Below are 18,192 nucleotides of genomic sequence, written 5' to 3'. Positions count from 1 at the left end.
GTGACATTAAATTGCTTCCCATCAATAAAGAAAGATATATTTCATTTACTAAATTTGTCGATGATACAAAAGTTAGTTTACGATTTATTGATTCTTTCAGATTTATGCCCTACAGTTTAGACAAGCTTTCTTCCAATTTAGATAATTCACAAAAAATTATTACTCAGACAAATTGTAATAATATGGAAGAATTTTATTTGTTAAACAGAAAAGGAGTGTTTCCTTATGATTATATAAATTCCTGGGAGAAACTCCTTGAAACAAAACTACCCGAAAAAAAGGAATTTTATAGCCGCTTATACGAACAAGATGTTAAAGATGAAGATTATTCTCACGCTATCAAAGTTTGGAATACTTTCAATATTCGTACATTAGGAGAATATTCCGATTTATATTTAAAAACAGATGTGCTTCTTCTAGCCGACGTATTCGAAGCATTTCGAACTACGTGTTTAAATACTTATCAACTTGATCCCTTACATTATTATACTGCACCAGGCTTAACATTTGATGCCATGTTAAAAACGACAAAAATTAAACTAGAACTCTTAACGGACATAGATAAAGTCCTTTTTGTGGAGAGAGGTATTAGAGGTGGAGTTTCCCAATGTTCTAATAGATACGGTAAAGCCAATAATAAGTACATGAATAAAGACGAATATGATCCTTCACAAGATAGTACCTATTTAATGTATTTTGATGTTAATAACCTTTACGGAGCGGCAATGTCTCAATGTTTACCGTATGGGAAATTTGAATTTGTAGAAAATTTCAATATTTCAGATATCTTAGATACTTCTGATAATTCCACAACTGGTTATATTATTGAATGCGATTTGGATTATCCAGTAGATTTGCATGAAATACATAGCGATTTACCTTTAGCTCCAGAGCACATGATACCTCCCATTTCAAGATCTAAACTTAAAAAGTTGTTATTGACTTTATATCCTAAGAAAAATTATGTTATACATTATAGGAATTTAAAAATGTATATAAAATTTGGTATGAAAATAAAATGTGTACATCGTGTTCTTAAATTCGAACAGTCTGCGTGGTTAAAGAAATATATAGATTTAAATACAAGGCTTAGACAGCAAGCGAAGAACGATTTTGAAAAAGATTTTTTTAAATTAATGATTAACGCTATTTATGGTAAATGCATGGAAAATGTTCGAAAACATAGGGATATTCGATTGGTCAGTAAATGGGAGGGACGATGGGGAGTTCGTTCTCTTATTTCTAAACCAAATTTTCACAGTTCCGTTGTATTTGATGATGATTCAGCTATCATCGAAATGAGTAAATTAGAGGTGTTTTTAAATAAACCAATTTATGTGGGTTTTTGTATTTTAGATATTTCTAAAACTTTTCTCTATGAATTCCACTATGGTTATATTAAGGAAACATTTAACAATAATGCAAAGTTGCTTTACACCGACACTGACAGTCTAATTTACGAATTTCATGTAGGTGATATATACGAATATATTAAGAAAGATTCTCATCGGTTTGATACTTCAGACTATGATTTGTATAATGTTTATGGTATAGAACAAAAAAATAAAAAAGTGCCAGGTTTGATGAAAGATGAAAATAACGGTAAGATTATGTTAGAATTTGTGGGTCTCAGATCGAAAATGTATGCATATAGAGTTGCAAAGGATGATTTTAATAAAAAGGTAGTTAAGAAATCCAAAGGTAGTACGAAAGCTTCACTTAAAACAATAACATTCGAAAATTATAAGGAATGCTTATTTAATAGCCGAAATTACGAAAAGTCCCAAAATCTCATCAAATCAAAACATCATATTGTTTACACAATAAAACAGGAGAAAATAGTTCTCAGCCATAATGATGATAAGAGAATTGTTACAAGATTTGCAACGGATACGCGACCTTGGGGATATCATATTTCGCCACCAGAAATGTGAAGAGTGGGGAATTATAATATAAAAGCAGTTTAAGTTAGCTGATGATTTATTCGATGTTGGTGATTTCACATTACTACAATGTCTGACTTGAGACAGTTTGTTGATTTGCAAGCATTTTGTGCATCCGAAAATGTGTATAAAATTTATCTTCGCGCCGCTGCGAATGATAGGACAAAATTAAATTTGTTCCTTTACATTATTGAAAAAGCCGAATTTATTGTACCGGATGAAGTATTTAAATGGATTGCTGAAAATGAAGTTGGTTTTTTTACTCTTGACATATGTGTACTCCTACAAAAGAAACAATCTCTTGACAGTTATATTGATGCATTTCTAAATATATGTGAAAGAGACAACATTGAAAATTTAAATTATGCTTCTTTGGAGTTTTTAATGACCACCAACTACCTTGATAATTCACTAGTTTATAAATCTTTTATTTATAAATTATTAAGTGATCATCGCTGGCAGAATCTGGGGGATATCTTCTATCCTGTTGAAAATATCCAGAAAAATTACCGACGGATCGAGCAATGTGTTGACGAATTTATGTGTCGAGCTGCATATTTGGCAAATCACAAAGCACTCACTACATTCTTTGAGGCTCTAACGATAATCAATTACGATTCCTTCACATTTAAACCCTCTGAAAATCAGGAGCACAAAAGAATTTTCACCTGGCTCAAAAAGAACATTGTCAAAGGTGAAGCTAATCCTGAATTACCATTAGGATGGACCGAAGGACCAGATGCAGCAAGATGGCCCTCAATTAAATTAGATGATTATAAGAAAACTTTAGATGTAATTTTTGGTTGTCATAAATAAAATACACAAAAATGGTTGTATATGTAGTTTTATTTACCCCTCAAACATAATACATTAATTTTAAATACAGTAACATTTTAAATTATTCACAACACTCTGACGACATCTTGTGCAGGAATGTATTTTACCATTCGGTCGTGAAGAATAAGACAGTAGGCTGTGGTGTCTGCTGGAATACCTGCGGTCGTTTCAAACCACAACGTAATTGTAACGGGGCCTCTCTTCAAAGCTTCCGTTTGTTTAGAACAGTCGATTACTACTATGGGTGTCTTTTCTTTAAATTCATCCTTATCGAATAATGGCTCGCTAGTTTTGGATAAGAACGATGTCTGGAACTCTTTAAACATATCATAGAGAATTGCATAACGATTATTTGTGAAATCAACATTCAAGTTGTCGTAGGGATACATGGTATCGTTAAGATACAATTTGACATCTCTCAGATTACAATGATCAAATTGACTGTAGTTTTTCTTCAATTGATTTTTTCTTCCCTGTTGCAATGCAAAAAGTATGTACTGAGGTTTTTCTAAGGAAGTTTTAATAGTCCAAGTATTAGTTATCGATTGAACTGGTGGCGCAAATTCATGTAATTCTTTACTTCTAAACATAATATCCAATTCCCTGTTGCTTCTTACAATATCGATCAAGGCGATCCTTTCGGCATCGGACACGGACAAGTGATGCATTTTCCAGCATATTTTACTAAGTTCTACTTTAATTTTGTATTTATCATTTGAAGAAATTAAAGCATTTACATCGGTATTAGAACGAACTAAAACAAGCTCTTGTCTTACATTCAAAATAGCCTTTTTGAAATCTTCGCAAAAGCCAAAAATTATTTTTAATGGAATCGAAACTTCAAAAGTTCCATTTTCTTTAATTATATTCGAATCTTTTTTAGGAAACCATCCAGCATTCTCTAGAGCTACGCTTTCATTACTGTTATACGTTACATATCCTTTCATGGTGGACGCTAACCCTGGGTTTCTAATACTATCCACAACGACTCCAGCAATTTCATATCTTATTTGATTAAACAACAAAAGAACGCCATTATTTACAAATTTGATTTCTGGTTTCTGTACAATTTCATCGATTTCATTTTTCACAATAATCTTACCCTCTATATGCAATGTACTCAAATGAGGAAAAGTGTATAAATCTTGATGTTCAATTGGAATTCTTATTTCATCATCATAGTTATATGAACTGTTAGAATAAGGCAAGTGTGTATGTCTTTCTCCATAATAAATTGAATGATCATATGCAGCTTTTTCGTTTACGTTTAATATTTCAAAATTCATTGCTGTTTTTTATACTGGATAAAAATATTATTTCAAAACCGTTAATCCTAGAGATTCAAGAAATCTACGATTCCCTAATGTTAAACGTTTGATCCTTGTAGAAGGACTGACTGATTTTCTTTTCATCGTCCTATTTATATATACCGAATTTCGGTTTTTTAGATTTTCATTAAAAATAATACCCATCACGTGAGCTTCTTAAGATGCAAACGTACACCCACCTCTTCACCTCTAAAACTAACAATATTTCCTTCTTGATCTGTTATTTTAACGATTATCTCATCTATTTGTTTCGTATTAATTGGTAGATATATAACATTTAATGGTCGCTCCACTATTTTGTAACCGGGAGGTACTGTTGGAAAAAATTGATGTATTACGTGAACGGGATTTCCGTTCTTATATGAACCAGTTACTATATTACAATAAACGCAAAGAGCATTCACTTTTAAAATTTTTGCTGGAAAATCTGATATATGAGTTTTATGCGCTTTCAGAATGTTGTTCTTAAATCCTAATAAACTTCCTAAGGAATCCTTTCTTGAAAAATTTATATCAAGGGTACATTTAACTTCCGATTTTAATGTATTATTATTTCCTCTGATTATTAAGTTTGGTGTTGACATTTTAAATTTCTTTATTCTATTTCCGTATTCGTCAGTTTGGTATTGAAAATAATGTTCCATATAGTTTTTGATTTCTTTATTTAAATACGACTCAATGTCTTCTATTTCATAAGAACCCTCGGGAATTTCTATATAATGCTCTTTTTTGTCTGGTGTAAAAAAATAAAATTTGTTATTATTGTTATCGATATTTGGAAAAGAATTCCAAGTAACCAAACTTTCTAATCCTAAAGCATAGTTATAATCTTCCAAGATAATTGGTGGATAGTATCTGCTCGAAAGTACAGAACTGTTTCCATCCAATGAAAATACGTTCGACATCGTAGTACTTGCTTCAACGACACTATCAATTGAACTAAAACGCTCTAACTTCGAACAATTTTATTTGTAACAGTTATATAGAAATCGTAGACATAAATGTCCACAATTAATAGTTTTAAAAGTCTGTAAAGCTTGATGATTATATACTATATTACAGGAACCGTTGCTCTGTAAATATTTGATCAGTTCAAGAGGTGGCCTCAAATCTCCATAACTATCGAAGTATATAGCTTCATTTCGAGTTTTTTTATAAGCTGTCCAATGTGTTCCAGAACCTTCCTTATTGTCTAGATTTAATATACCACACTCATTAAGGTGCACTTTATTTGGAAGCGAATCTTTCATAAAAACTCCTCTGAAGCGAGGAATTTTCAAACGCTTTACATATTTGCAAATGTCGATGTTGGTGAGAGCATGTTTTGGAAGATTTATCGGGAGTTCTTTTGAAATTTTGATGGGGCTAAAAAAAGACCATATCCTCTTTTATATGGTTTCAAATATAATCCACTCCCTGACTTTCCTACAGCTATCGACTCCATTTTCTGATTGTGTCTTTGGTTTTCTTTCAACTGTTCTTTAGCTGATTTAGCATCGTTAACAGCTTTTGCAACGGCTGCTGCACCACCACCTAAAGATCCCAGAGCGCCTAAAGCGGCAAATATTGGTAGTAGCGGTAAAAATCCACCACTTTTCGGTATGGGTATTATACGTCTGTGACGAAGAGGTCTCACTCTCTTTTTTCCTTTTGATGATTTTACTGCTCTCATGGCCACTTTTACAGCATCGTTCATATTCTTAAATTTCTTATTTTTTAAAGCAAGCCTGGCGGATTTTCTTAAAACGTTAAAATTCAAGGCCTTTCCACGTCTAATAGTTTTTCTTTTGATTCGACAACCCATACCAAGTTTTATTTTAGCTTTCATAGCAGCCACAACACCTAAAGCAGCAGCTTTTTCCCCGAAAGATGCGTCCGAAGAACGTAGTCTAAGTTTTGCTTTATCTAATAGAACTTTATCGGCTTTATGTCGATTTTCCAAATCTTTATGTTCACTGTAAGCTATATCGTGAAATTTGCAAGCTTCGTCTAATTGATTTCGACCTTTATCTCCTCTTGCTAATCGTTTTTCTAATTTAGTTCCTGGTCCACAAAAGTTATAACCCGGAATATGAAGTTCAAACGGTAATTTATTAATAACCGAATTTACGATCCCACGTCCACAATATGTTTTTCTGTGGGTCTCACTACGACGACTGTTCCTTGTTCGCTTCGTAATCTTCATTTATACTCAAACTTTCGTATCAGCTAAAATACTAATGGAATCGTAGAAAAATTTAGTATTTATACCCCTCCACATGTCGGTTTCTTAATTAGATGTCGAAATGCGTTTGATCCCTCAAAACCTTAAATTGCCGATAAGCAATAACGATATCAAAATTAACAGTGAGAATAAAAGACACGGAGATCTTTTACCATCGACAGTAAGATGTATAATTGTCGGACCGTCTAATTGCGGAAAAACTAATGTTATGATAGGTTTAATCGAACATCCAAATGGTTTAAGATTTGAAAATGTCTACGTGTATTCTAAATCTCTTTTCCAACCAAAATATCAATATTTGGAAAATCTTCTAAAACCTATTAAAGGTATAAATTTTTATAGTTTTAACAATTTCGACAATAACAACATACCACCAGCGCACAAAGCTAAAACTAATTCTGTCTTCATTTTTGACGACGTGGCATGTGACAAGCAAAATTTAATGAAAGAATATTTTAGCATGGGACGACACAGAAATATAGATTGTTTTTATTTATGTCAAACATACACATGTATTCCTAAACATCTAATAAGAGACAACGCAAATTTTATTATTTTATTTAAGCAAGATAATTTAAACTTGCGTCATATTTATGATGATCATATCGGTACTGATATCACATTTGATAAATTTAAAGAAATCTGTTCATTTTGCTGGCAAAATAGTTATGAATTTTTAGTAGTCGATAAAGAGAACGAAATTCGTAGTGGTAGGTTTAGAAAAGGATTTGATAATTTCATTGACCCATTTCCATAATTTCAGTCTATAAAAGTATCTTAAACCGTCAACATGCCAGTTCCTGTAAAATATAAATGTCCAAAATGTGGAGGTGAAACAGATACCCCTAACTTACCCTGTATATATTGCTATTATAAAGATCATATAAGAGATCATTACAAAACAAAACATGTGCATCTATACTATTGAAATATGAAAAAAAAAAAAAAAACTAGTCTTTTTTTATAGAATGTTTGTGAAATGTTGCATACGTATATAAGCCTTTAATTCAAATAGATTAATTCAGTTTATTTGTATTTTCGAAAGTCTTAGGAGACATGGATTCGAAAATATCAGATGTGCTTGATTTAAAAAAGAAATTGATTAAGAAAAGAAAAGATTTACAAAGAAAATTAGAACTAATTAAAGCAACTCAAAGAAATGAAGAAAAAAAGTATGAACCCCTTACCAAACATTTGGAAACATTAATTGAGAGAAGAAGTGAATCTGCAATAAAAAGTAATCAAGATGTGAAAACAAAAAATGCATCGAACATTGAGCACAGTACACCAACAAAGCGAAAGTTGGAAAATACAATTCTATCTCCTGTTCGTGCCAAAAAAACTATCAATAATACACCAATGCAAGAAGAAATTTTCACACCAAGACAAAAAAGAATTGCTACAAAAGTTACTAACCTTGTGAAAAGAATCGATACAATCAAAAACGAAAAAGAACAAGGAATGAGTCCGATTAGTTCAAAATATGATATTCTGTCACAGGGAGATTTCGAGGAATCAATAAATAAAACAGATGCACAGAACAATGTGTTCGAATACATTCCCGAAAAAGACAATGATAATTACAACTTCGATGAAGTTCTTGAAAAATCTGTTCAATTAAGTAAAAATTATATTAAAAACATCGTTGATACAGATGTTTACAACGAATATTTAAATGATTTTGATGAATTACCGAGAAAATATATTGACGAAATGCATCACGATACAGAAAGTAAATTTGATCACAGAACAGGCGTAAGACATGACACGTTCTCAGAGAAATTTTACATTGGTTCGAAGGAGGTACAATTTGTAGGTCCAGATATAAAAATAGATAATGAGATATTTATAGGGACGCCTGGAATTTATGAACTCATTTTTAAAAAGAAGCCTATTCATTTTACTGTGGAAGACAAAGAAATATACAAAAAAATTCTAGAAAAAACTAATGCATATCGAAGAAATTTCGATGAAAATGATCGAATATTGGGTACAAGTTCTATGAAATACAAAAATATTATAGGACCATTGTTCTCAACTCTCACGAAGTATAAAAAGCCGAAGAAAGGTGGTCAAGTATTGTTTAAAGAAGTAAACGCAAATAAAGTTGATTATGTGTATTGGGAAGATCCAAATGAATTAGTTGAAAGACTGAAGTTGTTAGTCGCTTCCCAGACAGCAGGCCACTCAGGTCACCAAAACGAAATCGTTTCTATAATAGAAGAACTACGCGAAGCTAAAATTATTGCTTAATATGACTCTGGATAAATTCGGACGTCATTTGCTGAAACATACTAAACTTTCAGATTCAGTTGACGATGCTATGATTACTATTTCGAACTATATGTTCTATAATCTAATATTTCACTTCGAATCAGCTAAAACCATCGAAAACACGTACATATTAAAGTCTAAAGAAACTCACTACACGTTTCCTTTAGAAATTGGTTCAATTGCAAAATTAAATATTACTAGCAATGAAATAAATATTTGTGTAAATAACAAAATATTTAATAGAGAAGAAATGGAAGGACTTTCATTACGTAACGGTGACCGTATCTCGTTCAAATATGCCTTCAATAAAACAGAAAATGTACCAGATTTGTTCGCTGAAATGATAATAAAATGCCCTGTGAATTTTGAAGAATCATTAGTTACGTCCGAGAAAGCATATTATAAACACAAGAGCAATAAAAATGAAGCGCAAGAAGGTGTATGAACCAACTCCCATTAAAAGAGATATTGTTGCAGAACTGCACAAACCTGTAAGAATTAATTTTACACGACGTAAGGTGATAATTAAGGGTATTAACGAAACATTACAAGCAGATTTAGTGGAAATGATACCGTATGCTAAGACAAATAGAGGATACAAATATATACTTATTGTTATTGACTGTTTCTCAAAATATGTGTGGGCTGTTCCAGTAAAATCGAAAGATTCTCAACAAATAACCACTGCAATGGAAACAATTTTATCCAAGATCGTATGGTTACCCAAAAATTTACAAACAGATCAAGGAAAAGAATTCTATAATATAAAGTTTCAAAATCTTATGAAAAAATACAAAATTAATCATTACAGTGTTTACAGTTTAAAAAAGGCCTCAATCGTTGAAAGAGTAAATCGCACATTGAAAAATTTAATGTGGAAAGAATTTAGTTTGCAAGGAAATTATAAATGGTTAGATTTATTGCCAAATGTAGTACATCAATATAATAATTCTTATCATCGTACTATAAAAATGAAACCCTCACAAGTTAACAAAAGTAATGAGAAAGCTATTCTAAAAGCTGCTTATACTCGCATTAAAATAGTTAGCAATAAACAAAAATTTACAGTTGGTGAGAACGTAAGAATAAGTAAATATCGTGGAATCTTTGATAAGGGATACACACCCAATTGGTCAAATGAAATTTTCGTAATAAGGAAAATTAATCTCACTAATCCCATCACATATTTTTTGAAAGATGAAAAGGGTGAAAACATTTTAGGTGGCTTCTATGAAATGGAACTACTAAAAGTTAAGCATCCAGGTGTGTATCTCGTTGAAAAAGTTTTAAAAAAGAAAGGCAACCAACTGTATGTCAAGTGGTTAGGATTTAATAGCACCCACAATAGTTGGATTGATAGAAAAACAATTGCATAGTCGCTTCCTTCTCAGTCAGTCGAAATAATTGACAAGATGAAGTTGGTTGTAGTTGACGTACAAGGTTTTACTCTGCAAGAATTCATTGTAAAAGAACTTACGATATACGATGGAATTAACACAATACATGAAACATTCAAATCCACCAAACAATTCAACGAACTCGATGAAAAAACCAAGAAACAAGCCAGATATCTAGAACGTTACCATCACATGTTGAGATTTAATGACGGCTCCAAGGATCAGATATTTGCTAAAGAAATTTTGCTCAAATACATCAAGGAACATGGAGTGGAGGTCTTATATGTAAAAGGAAAATGTAAAGAAAATTATCTCATGGAAACGCTAGGAAAAGACTGCCCCAAAGTTGTGAACCTCGAAACAATTGAAGACTGTGTGAAATTGCCTAAAGAAATCCCATCATGTGATAATCATATATCTAACAATAAAAAATGTTACTGTTCTTTAAATAATGCTAAGTGTCTATACAATTGGTTGTATGAAATATTTCCTCAATAAATGAAGTAATATTAAATTGTGTTTCATTTAAACGCAAAACAAAACTGTAGAACTGCATATAAAAAAAAAACTGTCAGGTGTGGGATTCGAACCCACGCTCTCTTTCGAGAATCAGAGCTTAAATCTGACGCCTTAAACCGCTCGGCCAACCTGACTACGGACATAGAGTCAGATAGATCGAGCACAAGGCGATGACAAAGCAAGGTCAACGCCGAGGTCAGTCACGTTCATACACAAACAGTCAATTGTCGACCAAAAAGATCAATGACCGCTCGATCAAAAGTTGTGGGGCTCCTAGCTCGGGTTGACCTCATTTGACCTGAGCCAGCAGCCCCACTATATAACTACTACCAAACACACTTAAAGCATGCAGAATCGACTCAGAATAGGAAAAGGAGACGTTTAGGTCAATTTTATGCATTCTGGCGTTCGTAGATACAAGAAAACTGTTAAAATTCTTCAGAAACGTCACTTTTGAAGTGTTTTCTTGTACTTTTAAGCCACTCAGATACCCTACGGGCTCGGAAAGTGCAACGAAACCATCAAATTTTAGCTAGAAACTGTATTTTTGTCGATTTTTATTGAATTTGAACTATATTTCAACGTTTTTTGATGGTTTTGAGCCACCAAACACACTTAAAGCATGCAGAATCGACTCAGAATAGGAAAAGGAGACGTTTAGGTCAATTTTATGCATTCTGGCGTTCGTAGATACAAGAAAACTGTTAAAATTCTTCAGAAACGTCACTTTTGAAGTGTTTTCTTGTACTTTTAAGCCACTCAGATACCCTACGGGCTCGGAAAGTGCAACGAAACCATCAAATTTTAGCTAGAAACTGTATTTTTGTCGATTTTTATTGAATTTGAACTATATTTCAACGTTTTTTGATGGTTCTGAGCCACCAAACAAACTTAAAGCATGCAGAATCGACTCAGAATAGGAAAAGGAGACGTTTAGGTCAATTTTATGCATTCTGGCGTTCGTAGATACAAGAAAACTGTTAAAATTCTTCAGAAACGTCACTTTTGAAGTGTTTTCTTGTACTTTTAAGCCACTCAGATACCCTACGGGCTCGGAAAGTGCAACGAAACCATCAAATTTTAGCTAGAAACTGTATTTTTGTCGATTTTTATTGAATTTGAACTATATTTCAACGTTTTTTGATGGTTCTGAGCCACCAAACACACTTAAAGCATGCAGAATCGACTCAGAATAGGAAAAGGAGACGTTTAGGTCAATTTTATGCATTCTGGCGTTCGTAGATACAAGAAAACTGTTAAAATTCTTCAGAAACGTCACTTTTGAAGTGTTTTCTTGTACTTTTAAGCCACTCAGATACCCTATGGGCTCGGAAAGTGCAACGAAACCATCAAATTTTAGCTAGAAACTGTATTTTTGTCGATTTTTATTGAATTTGAACTATATTTCAACGTTTTTTGATGGTTCTGAGCCACCAAACACACTTAAAGCATGCAGAATCGACTCAGAATAGGAAAAGGAGACGTTTAGGTCAATTTTATGCATTCTGGCGTTCGTAGATACAAGAAAACTGTTAAAATTCTTCAGAAACGTCACTTTTGAAGTGTTTTCTTGTACTTTTAAGCCACTCAGATACCCTACGGGCTCGGAAAGTGCAACGAAACCATCAAATTTTAGCTAGAAACTGTATTTTTGTCGATTTTTATTGAATTTGAACTATATTTCAACGTTTTTTGATGGTTCTGAGCCACCAAACACACTTGAAGCATGCAGAATCGACTCAGAATAGGAAAAGGAGACGTTTAGGTCAATTTTATGCATTCTGGCGTTCGTAGATACAAGAAAACTGTTAAAATTCTTCAGAAACGTCACTTTTGAAGTGTTTTCTTGTTCTTTTAAGCCACTCAGATACCCTACGGGCTCGGAAAGTGCAACGAAACCATCAAATTTTAGCTAGAAACTGTATTTTTGTCGATTTTTATTGAATTTGAACTATATTTCAACGTTTTTTGATGGTTCTGAGCCACCAAACACACTTAAAGCATGCAGAATCGACTCAGAATAGGAAAAGGAGACGTTTAGGTCAATTTTATGCATTCTGGCGTTCGTAGATACAAGAAAACTGTTAAAATTCTTCAGAAACGTCACTTTTGAAGTGTTTTCTTGTACTTTTAAGCCACTCAGATATCCTACGGGCTCGGAAAGTGCAACGAAACCATCAAATTTTAGCTAGAAACTGTATTTTTGTCGATTTTTATTGAATTTGAACTATATTTTAACGTTTTTTGATGGTTCTGAGCCACCAAACACACTTAAAGCATGCAGAATCGACTCAGAATAGGAAAAGGAGACGTTTAGGTCAATTTTATGCATTCTGGCGTTCGTAGATACAAGAAAACTGTTAAAATTCTTCAGAAACGTCACTTTTGAAGTGTTTTCTTGTACTTTTAAGCCACTCAGATACCCTACGGGCTCGGAAAGTGCAACGAAACCATAAAATTTTAGCTAGAAACTGTATTTTTGTCGATTTTTATTGAATTTGAACTATATTTCAACGTTTTTTGATGGTTCTGAGCCACCAAACACACTTAAAGCATGCAGAATCGACTCAGAATAGGAAAAGGAGACGTTTAGGTCAATTTTATGCATTCTGGCGTTCGTAGATACAAGAAAACTGTTAAAATTCTTCAGAAACGTCACTTTTGAAGTGTTTTCTTGTACTTTTAAGCCACTCAGATACCCTACGGGCTCGGAAAGTGCAACGAAACCATCAAATTTTAGCTAGAAACTGTATTTTTGTCGATTTTTATTGAATTTGAACTATATTTCAACGTTTTTTGATGGTTCTGAGCCACCAAACACACTTAAAGCATGCAGAATCGACTCAGAATAGGAAAAGGAGACGTTTAGGTCAATTTTATGCATTCTGGCGTTCGTAGATACAAGAAAACTGTTAAAATTCTTCAGAAACGTCACTTTTGAAGTGTTTTCTTGTACTTTTAAGCCACTCAGATACCCTACGGGCTCGGAAAGTGCAACGAAACCATCAAATTTTAGCTAGAAACTGTATTTTTGTCGATTTTTATTGAATTTGAACTATATTTCAACGTTTTTTGATGGTTCTGAGCCACCAAACACACTTAAAGCATGCAGAATCGACTCAGATTAGGAAAAGGAGACGTTTAGGTCAATTTTATGCATTCTGGCGTTCGTAGATACAAGAAAACTGTTAAAATTCTTCAGAAACGTCACTTTTGAAGTGTTTTCTTGTACTTTTAAGCCACTCAGATACCCTACGGGCTCGGAAAGTGCAACGAAACCATCAAATTTTAGCTAGAAACTGTATTTTTGTCGATTTTTATTGAATTTGAACTATATTTCAACGTTTTTTGATGGTTCTGAGCCACCAAACACACTCAAAGCATGCAGAATCGACTCAGAATAGGAAAAGGAGACGTTTAGGTCAATTTTATGCATTCTGGCGTTCGTAGATACAAGAAAACTGTTAAAATTCTTCAGAAACGTCACTTTTGAAGTGTTTTCTTGTACTTTTAAGCCACTCAGATACTCTACGGGCTCGGAAAGTGCAACGAAACCATCAAATTTTAGCTAGAAACTGTATTTTTGTCGATTTTTATTGAATTTGAACTATACTATATACTCGTTCTCAAAATGTTCAGCGTATTGAATCAAAATTATCAGATTTTAATTTACATAATTTTTTAAACTCTGCCCTCCACCAGCAAGATATAGTAAACGACTCTTTCACCTCCAATGCAAGTTTCAATTCGAATTGTTTAAATTTTTATTACCAAAATGTTCGCAGTATTAGAGGTAAGCTAGATTCGTTTTACCTAAACATTTCTGATTACTTTTATGATGTAATCTTTATTACTGAAACATGGCTAGATTCGAGCATTTCTGATTTAGAAATTATGCCAGAATATTATAAAGTTTTCAGATCAGACAGAAAGTTTGATGTATTAAATTTATCTAGAGGGGGAGGGGTGTTGATTGGAATTAATTCGTCATTTCACTCTGAACGTCTTGATTTCAGCCAGGCTAGTTTCTCGTCTCTACCTTCTGTTGATATAGTCGGTGTCAAAATAATTCATCATAACATTGTCTATTATTTAATTTTGATTTATATACCACATACTTTGAATGCCAGTAATCTTTCTATTTTATTGGATGGTCTATGTGAACTTCAGTACTTACACAACGCTAACACTTTAATTGTTGGAGATTTTAATTTGCCGACTTATGAATGTGGTACTTCAGACAGTAGTTGCCCTTCCGTAAAAACGTTGTTAGACTTTCTTCATTTCTTATCTCTGTCTCAGTATAACAACGTACGTAATAATTTAAACAGAATGCTCGACCTCGTAATATGTAATACACATCTCACTATCTCTCGTGTAACAGATGCTCTAGTGCCCGAGGACGCATACCATCCTGCTCTCACTTGGGTAATTAGTTTTGAGAGGGTCAAAGCGTCTGCGATGTTAGTTCCTGGTGTTGAAGAACGTTTTAATTTTCGCAAGGCAAATTTTTCTGGCCTATATAATGCACTTTCACAAATTAACTGGGAATTTTTGTTTCAGCACAACGATATTAATTCTGCCTGCACAGCCTTCTATGATTGTGTATATTCTATCATCGCAAGCTTTGTCCCCAAAAGCACTTCTACTCGTTCATCGTACCCTGTGTGGTTTTCTCCGAAAATTATTAGGTTAATCAAAAGAAAGAGAACTGTTTGGAAGAAAGCGAAAAAATCAGGTAATCAATTTTTTCGTGATGAATTTGCACGCCTAAGGAGAGTCGTGAAGCAGGAGATAGAATTTTCCTATAGGCAGTTTGTATCTTCCGCTGAGGCAAATATTACGTCTGATCCAAAACAGTTTTGGAAATTCGTCAATTTAAAAAAGAAAAGTTTGGGTATTCCGTCTAACATGACATTCCATGATGAATTGATTACGAATGGTGATGATATAGTTAATTCTTTTGCTAAATACTTTAGTTCTGTATTTTTATTGTCAAGCAATAATGACTTTCCCGACATTACACTGCCTAACTCTTTTCATAATTTTAAAGTCAGTACTATCTCTGAGAATTTAGTGTTCGATAAATTAAAGAATTTAAAACCCAAGTTTACAAACGGACCCGATTCTATTCCAGCATTTGTTATAAAAGACTGTGCCGCCGTATTTACTAAACCTTTAACATTTCTTTTTAATTTAGTCCTTGTTTCTTCTAAGTTCCCCGATCGATGGAAGATATCCAAAATTGTTCCGTTATTCAAAGGCGGTAATCGCGCACTTATCGAAAACTATCGACCAATCTCCATTCTGAATAACTTTGCCAAAGTTTTTGAGTTGACCTTAGTTGAAGGTTTAAGACATCAATGTAAAAATCTTATAGTGGGAAATCAGCATGGTTTTGTTCAAGGACGGTCCACAGTTACCAACTTGTTGACTATTACGCAACATCTATCCAATAACTTAGACAATCGTATCCAGACTGATGTTATATATGCTGATTTCTCTAAAGCATTCGACCGACTTGATCATACCATTTTAATTCGAAAACTCGCTGAGTTTGGCTTTTCAGTAGAACTATGTACATTTTTTTGGAGCTACTTACGTGGCAGATCATCTTTTGTTGAATCTTGTAATTTTTGTTCGACTAATTTTGAAATTACCTCAGGCGTACCACAGGGTTCTGTCGTTGGACCCTTTCTGTTCAATATTTTTATTAACGACATAGTAAAGGACATCAAATCTTCGGCTCTTCTATACGCTGATGACCTGAAGTTGTATCGCCGGATCACTTGTCATCAAGATTGCTTAGAACTTCAATCTGATCTTAATAAAATTTTCAATTGGTGTAAAAGTAACTGTCTCTCTTTAAATAATAAAAAATGTTACATCTTGTCTTTTAGCTTAGCAAAACAAATTATAGAATATGATTATAATGTCAACAATGTTTCTTTATTGCGCACATCACATGTTAAGGATTTGGGTGTTGTATTTGACGTAAAATTATCTTTCTCAGAGCATATTAATACCCTAACATCAGATGCTGTTAAACTTCTAGGTTTCATTATAAGAAACAGTAGTAGTATTAACAATGAAGGTATAATAAAGCTACTTTATTATTCATTAGTCAGAAGCAAATTAGAATATGCTGCTATTGTATGGTATCCGCATTATACTAAGTACATCCATGATATAGAAAATGTTCAGCGCCGATTTTTAAAATATTTACATTTCAAGATCAACAGAACGTACCCACCAAGAGGCACCACTCAAGAACATCTGCTCCAGACATTCTCAATCCCCAGCATTGATCACCGTGTAAGGATACAATATTTGTGCTTCTTTGTCAAGACTATCAATTATGAAATCAATTGTTCCCATCTGCTGAGCCTGTTCAACTTTAATTGTTCAAAATTCAGGATTAGGTCTAATAATATCCTTTATCTACCTACACCTAGAACCAATATTTTGAAGTATTCCCCTATCCACAATATTTGTCGAATGGTAAATATTGTGCACCCTAAAATTGATGTTTTTTGTTGTAAATTATCCGATATTAAAAAATTAAATTTCGGTTAGTTATGCTAGTTCCTGAATAGGCTTGTCAATAGGACTGAATTATTATTATTATTCCTATTTATTTTATTTTTTTTTCCTTTCTTTTTTCTGTCTTATTTTATTAATTTTTAGTTATACGTAGTTATACATATGAGTTATCTAATTGTACTTCTTTTATATCTAAGTTTACGCTTAAATATTCTTATTTAAGTAATTTAAGTAATTTGTATTCATTAATTGGGGGTAACCCTGTTGGATGCAATAAACCATTTATTTATTTTATTTATTTATTTATATTTCAACGTTTTTTGATGGTTCTGAGCCACCAAACACACTTAAAGCATGCAGAATCGACTCAGAATAGGAAAAGGAGACGTTTAGGTCAATTTTATGCATTCTGGCGTTCGTAGATACAAGAAAACTGTTAAAATTCTTCAGAAACGTCGCTTTTGAAGTGTTTTCTTGTACTTTTAAGCCACTCAGATACCCTACGGGCTCGGAAAGTGCAACGAAACCATCAAATTTTAGCTAGAAACTGTATTTTTGTCGATTTTTATTGAATTTGAACTATATTTCAACGTTTTTTGATGGTTCTGAGCCACCAAACACACTTAAAGCATGCAGAATCGACTCAGAATAGGAAAAGGAGACGTTTAGGTCAATTTTATGCATTCTGGCGTTCGTAGATACAAGAAAACTGTTAAAATTCTTCAGAAACGTCACTTTTGAAGTGTTTTCTTGTACTTTTAAGCCACTCAGATACCCTACGGGCTCGGAAAGTGCAACGAAACCATCAAATTTTAGCTAGAAACTGTATTTTTGTCGATTTTTATTGAATTTGAACTATATTTCAACGTTTTTTGATGGTTCTGAGCCACCAAACACACTTAAAGCATGCAGAATCGACTCAGAATAGGAAAAGGAGACGTTTAGGTCAATTTTATGCATTCTGGCGTTCGTAGATACAAGAAAACTGTTAAAATTCTTCAGAAACGTCACTTTTGAAGTGTTTTATTGTACTTTTAAGCCACTCAGATACCCTACGGGCTCGGAAAGTGCAACGAAACCATCAAATTTTAGCTAGAAACTGTATTTTTGTCGATTTTTATTGAATT

The 18,192-nt window shown here is 33.1% G+C and overlaps 1 protein-coding gene and 1 non-coding gene across 2 annotated transcripts; one reads left to right on the top strand and one right to left on the bottom strand.

Moving 5' to 3' along the window:
• Positions 1–182: 182 nt before the first annotated feature.
• LOC135122042 (uncharacterized) lies at positions 183–1,934 on the top strand. The gene has a single exon (XM_064046298.1). The coding sequence runs from the start codon at positions 183–185 to the stop codon at positions 1,932–1,934; it is 1,752 nt and encodes a 583-aa protein (XP_063902368.1).
• An 8,638-nt stretch (positions 1,935–10,572) lies between these two features.
• Trnal-uaa (transfer RNA leucine (anticodon UAA)) lies at positions 10,573–10,656 on the bottom strand. Its single transcript has one exon. It is a non-coding gene; the product is annotated as a tRNA-Leu (tRNA).
• Between the last annotated feature and the right edge of the window lie 7,536 nt (positions 10,657–18,192).

Source organism: Zophobas morio, unplaced genomic scaffold (genome assembly GCF_036711695.1).
Source record: "Zophobas morio isolate AGI-343-1 ecotype UQ-CSIRO unplaced genomic scaffold, CSIRO_AGI_Zmor_V1 ptg000841l, whole genome shotgun sequence".
In the NCBI taxonomy this organism is placed as follows: Eukaryota; Metazoa; Arthropoda; class Insecta; order Coleoptera; family Tenebrionidae; genus Zophobas; species Zophobas morio.
The sequence above is the reverse complement of the archived record's forward strand: the minus strand, read 5'-3'. Positions and strand labels throughout refer to the sequence as shown.

Coding starts and splice junctions, on each gene's coding strand:
- LOC135122042 (XM_064046298.1), top strand. CDS start 183: ATGGAAGAATTTTATTTGTTAAACAGAAAAGGAGTGTTTCCTTATGAT.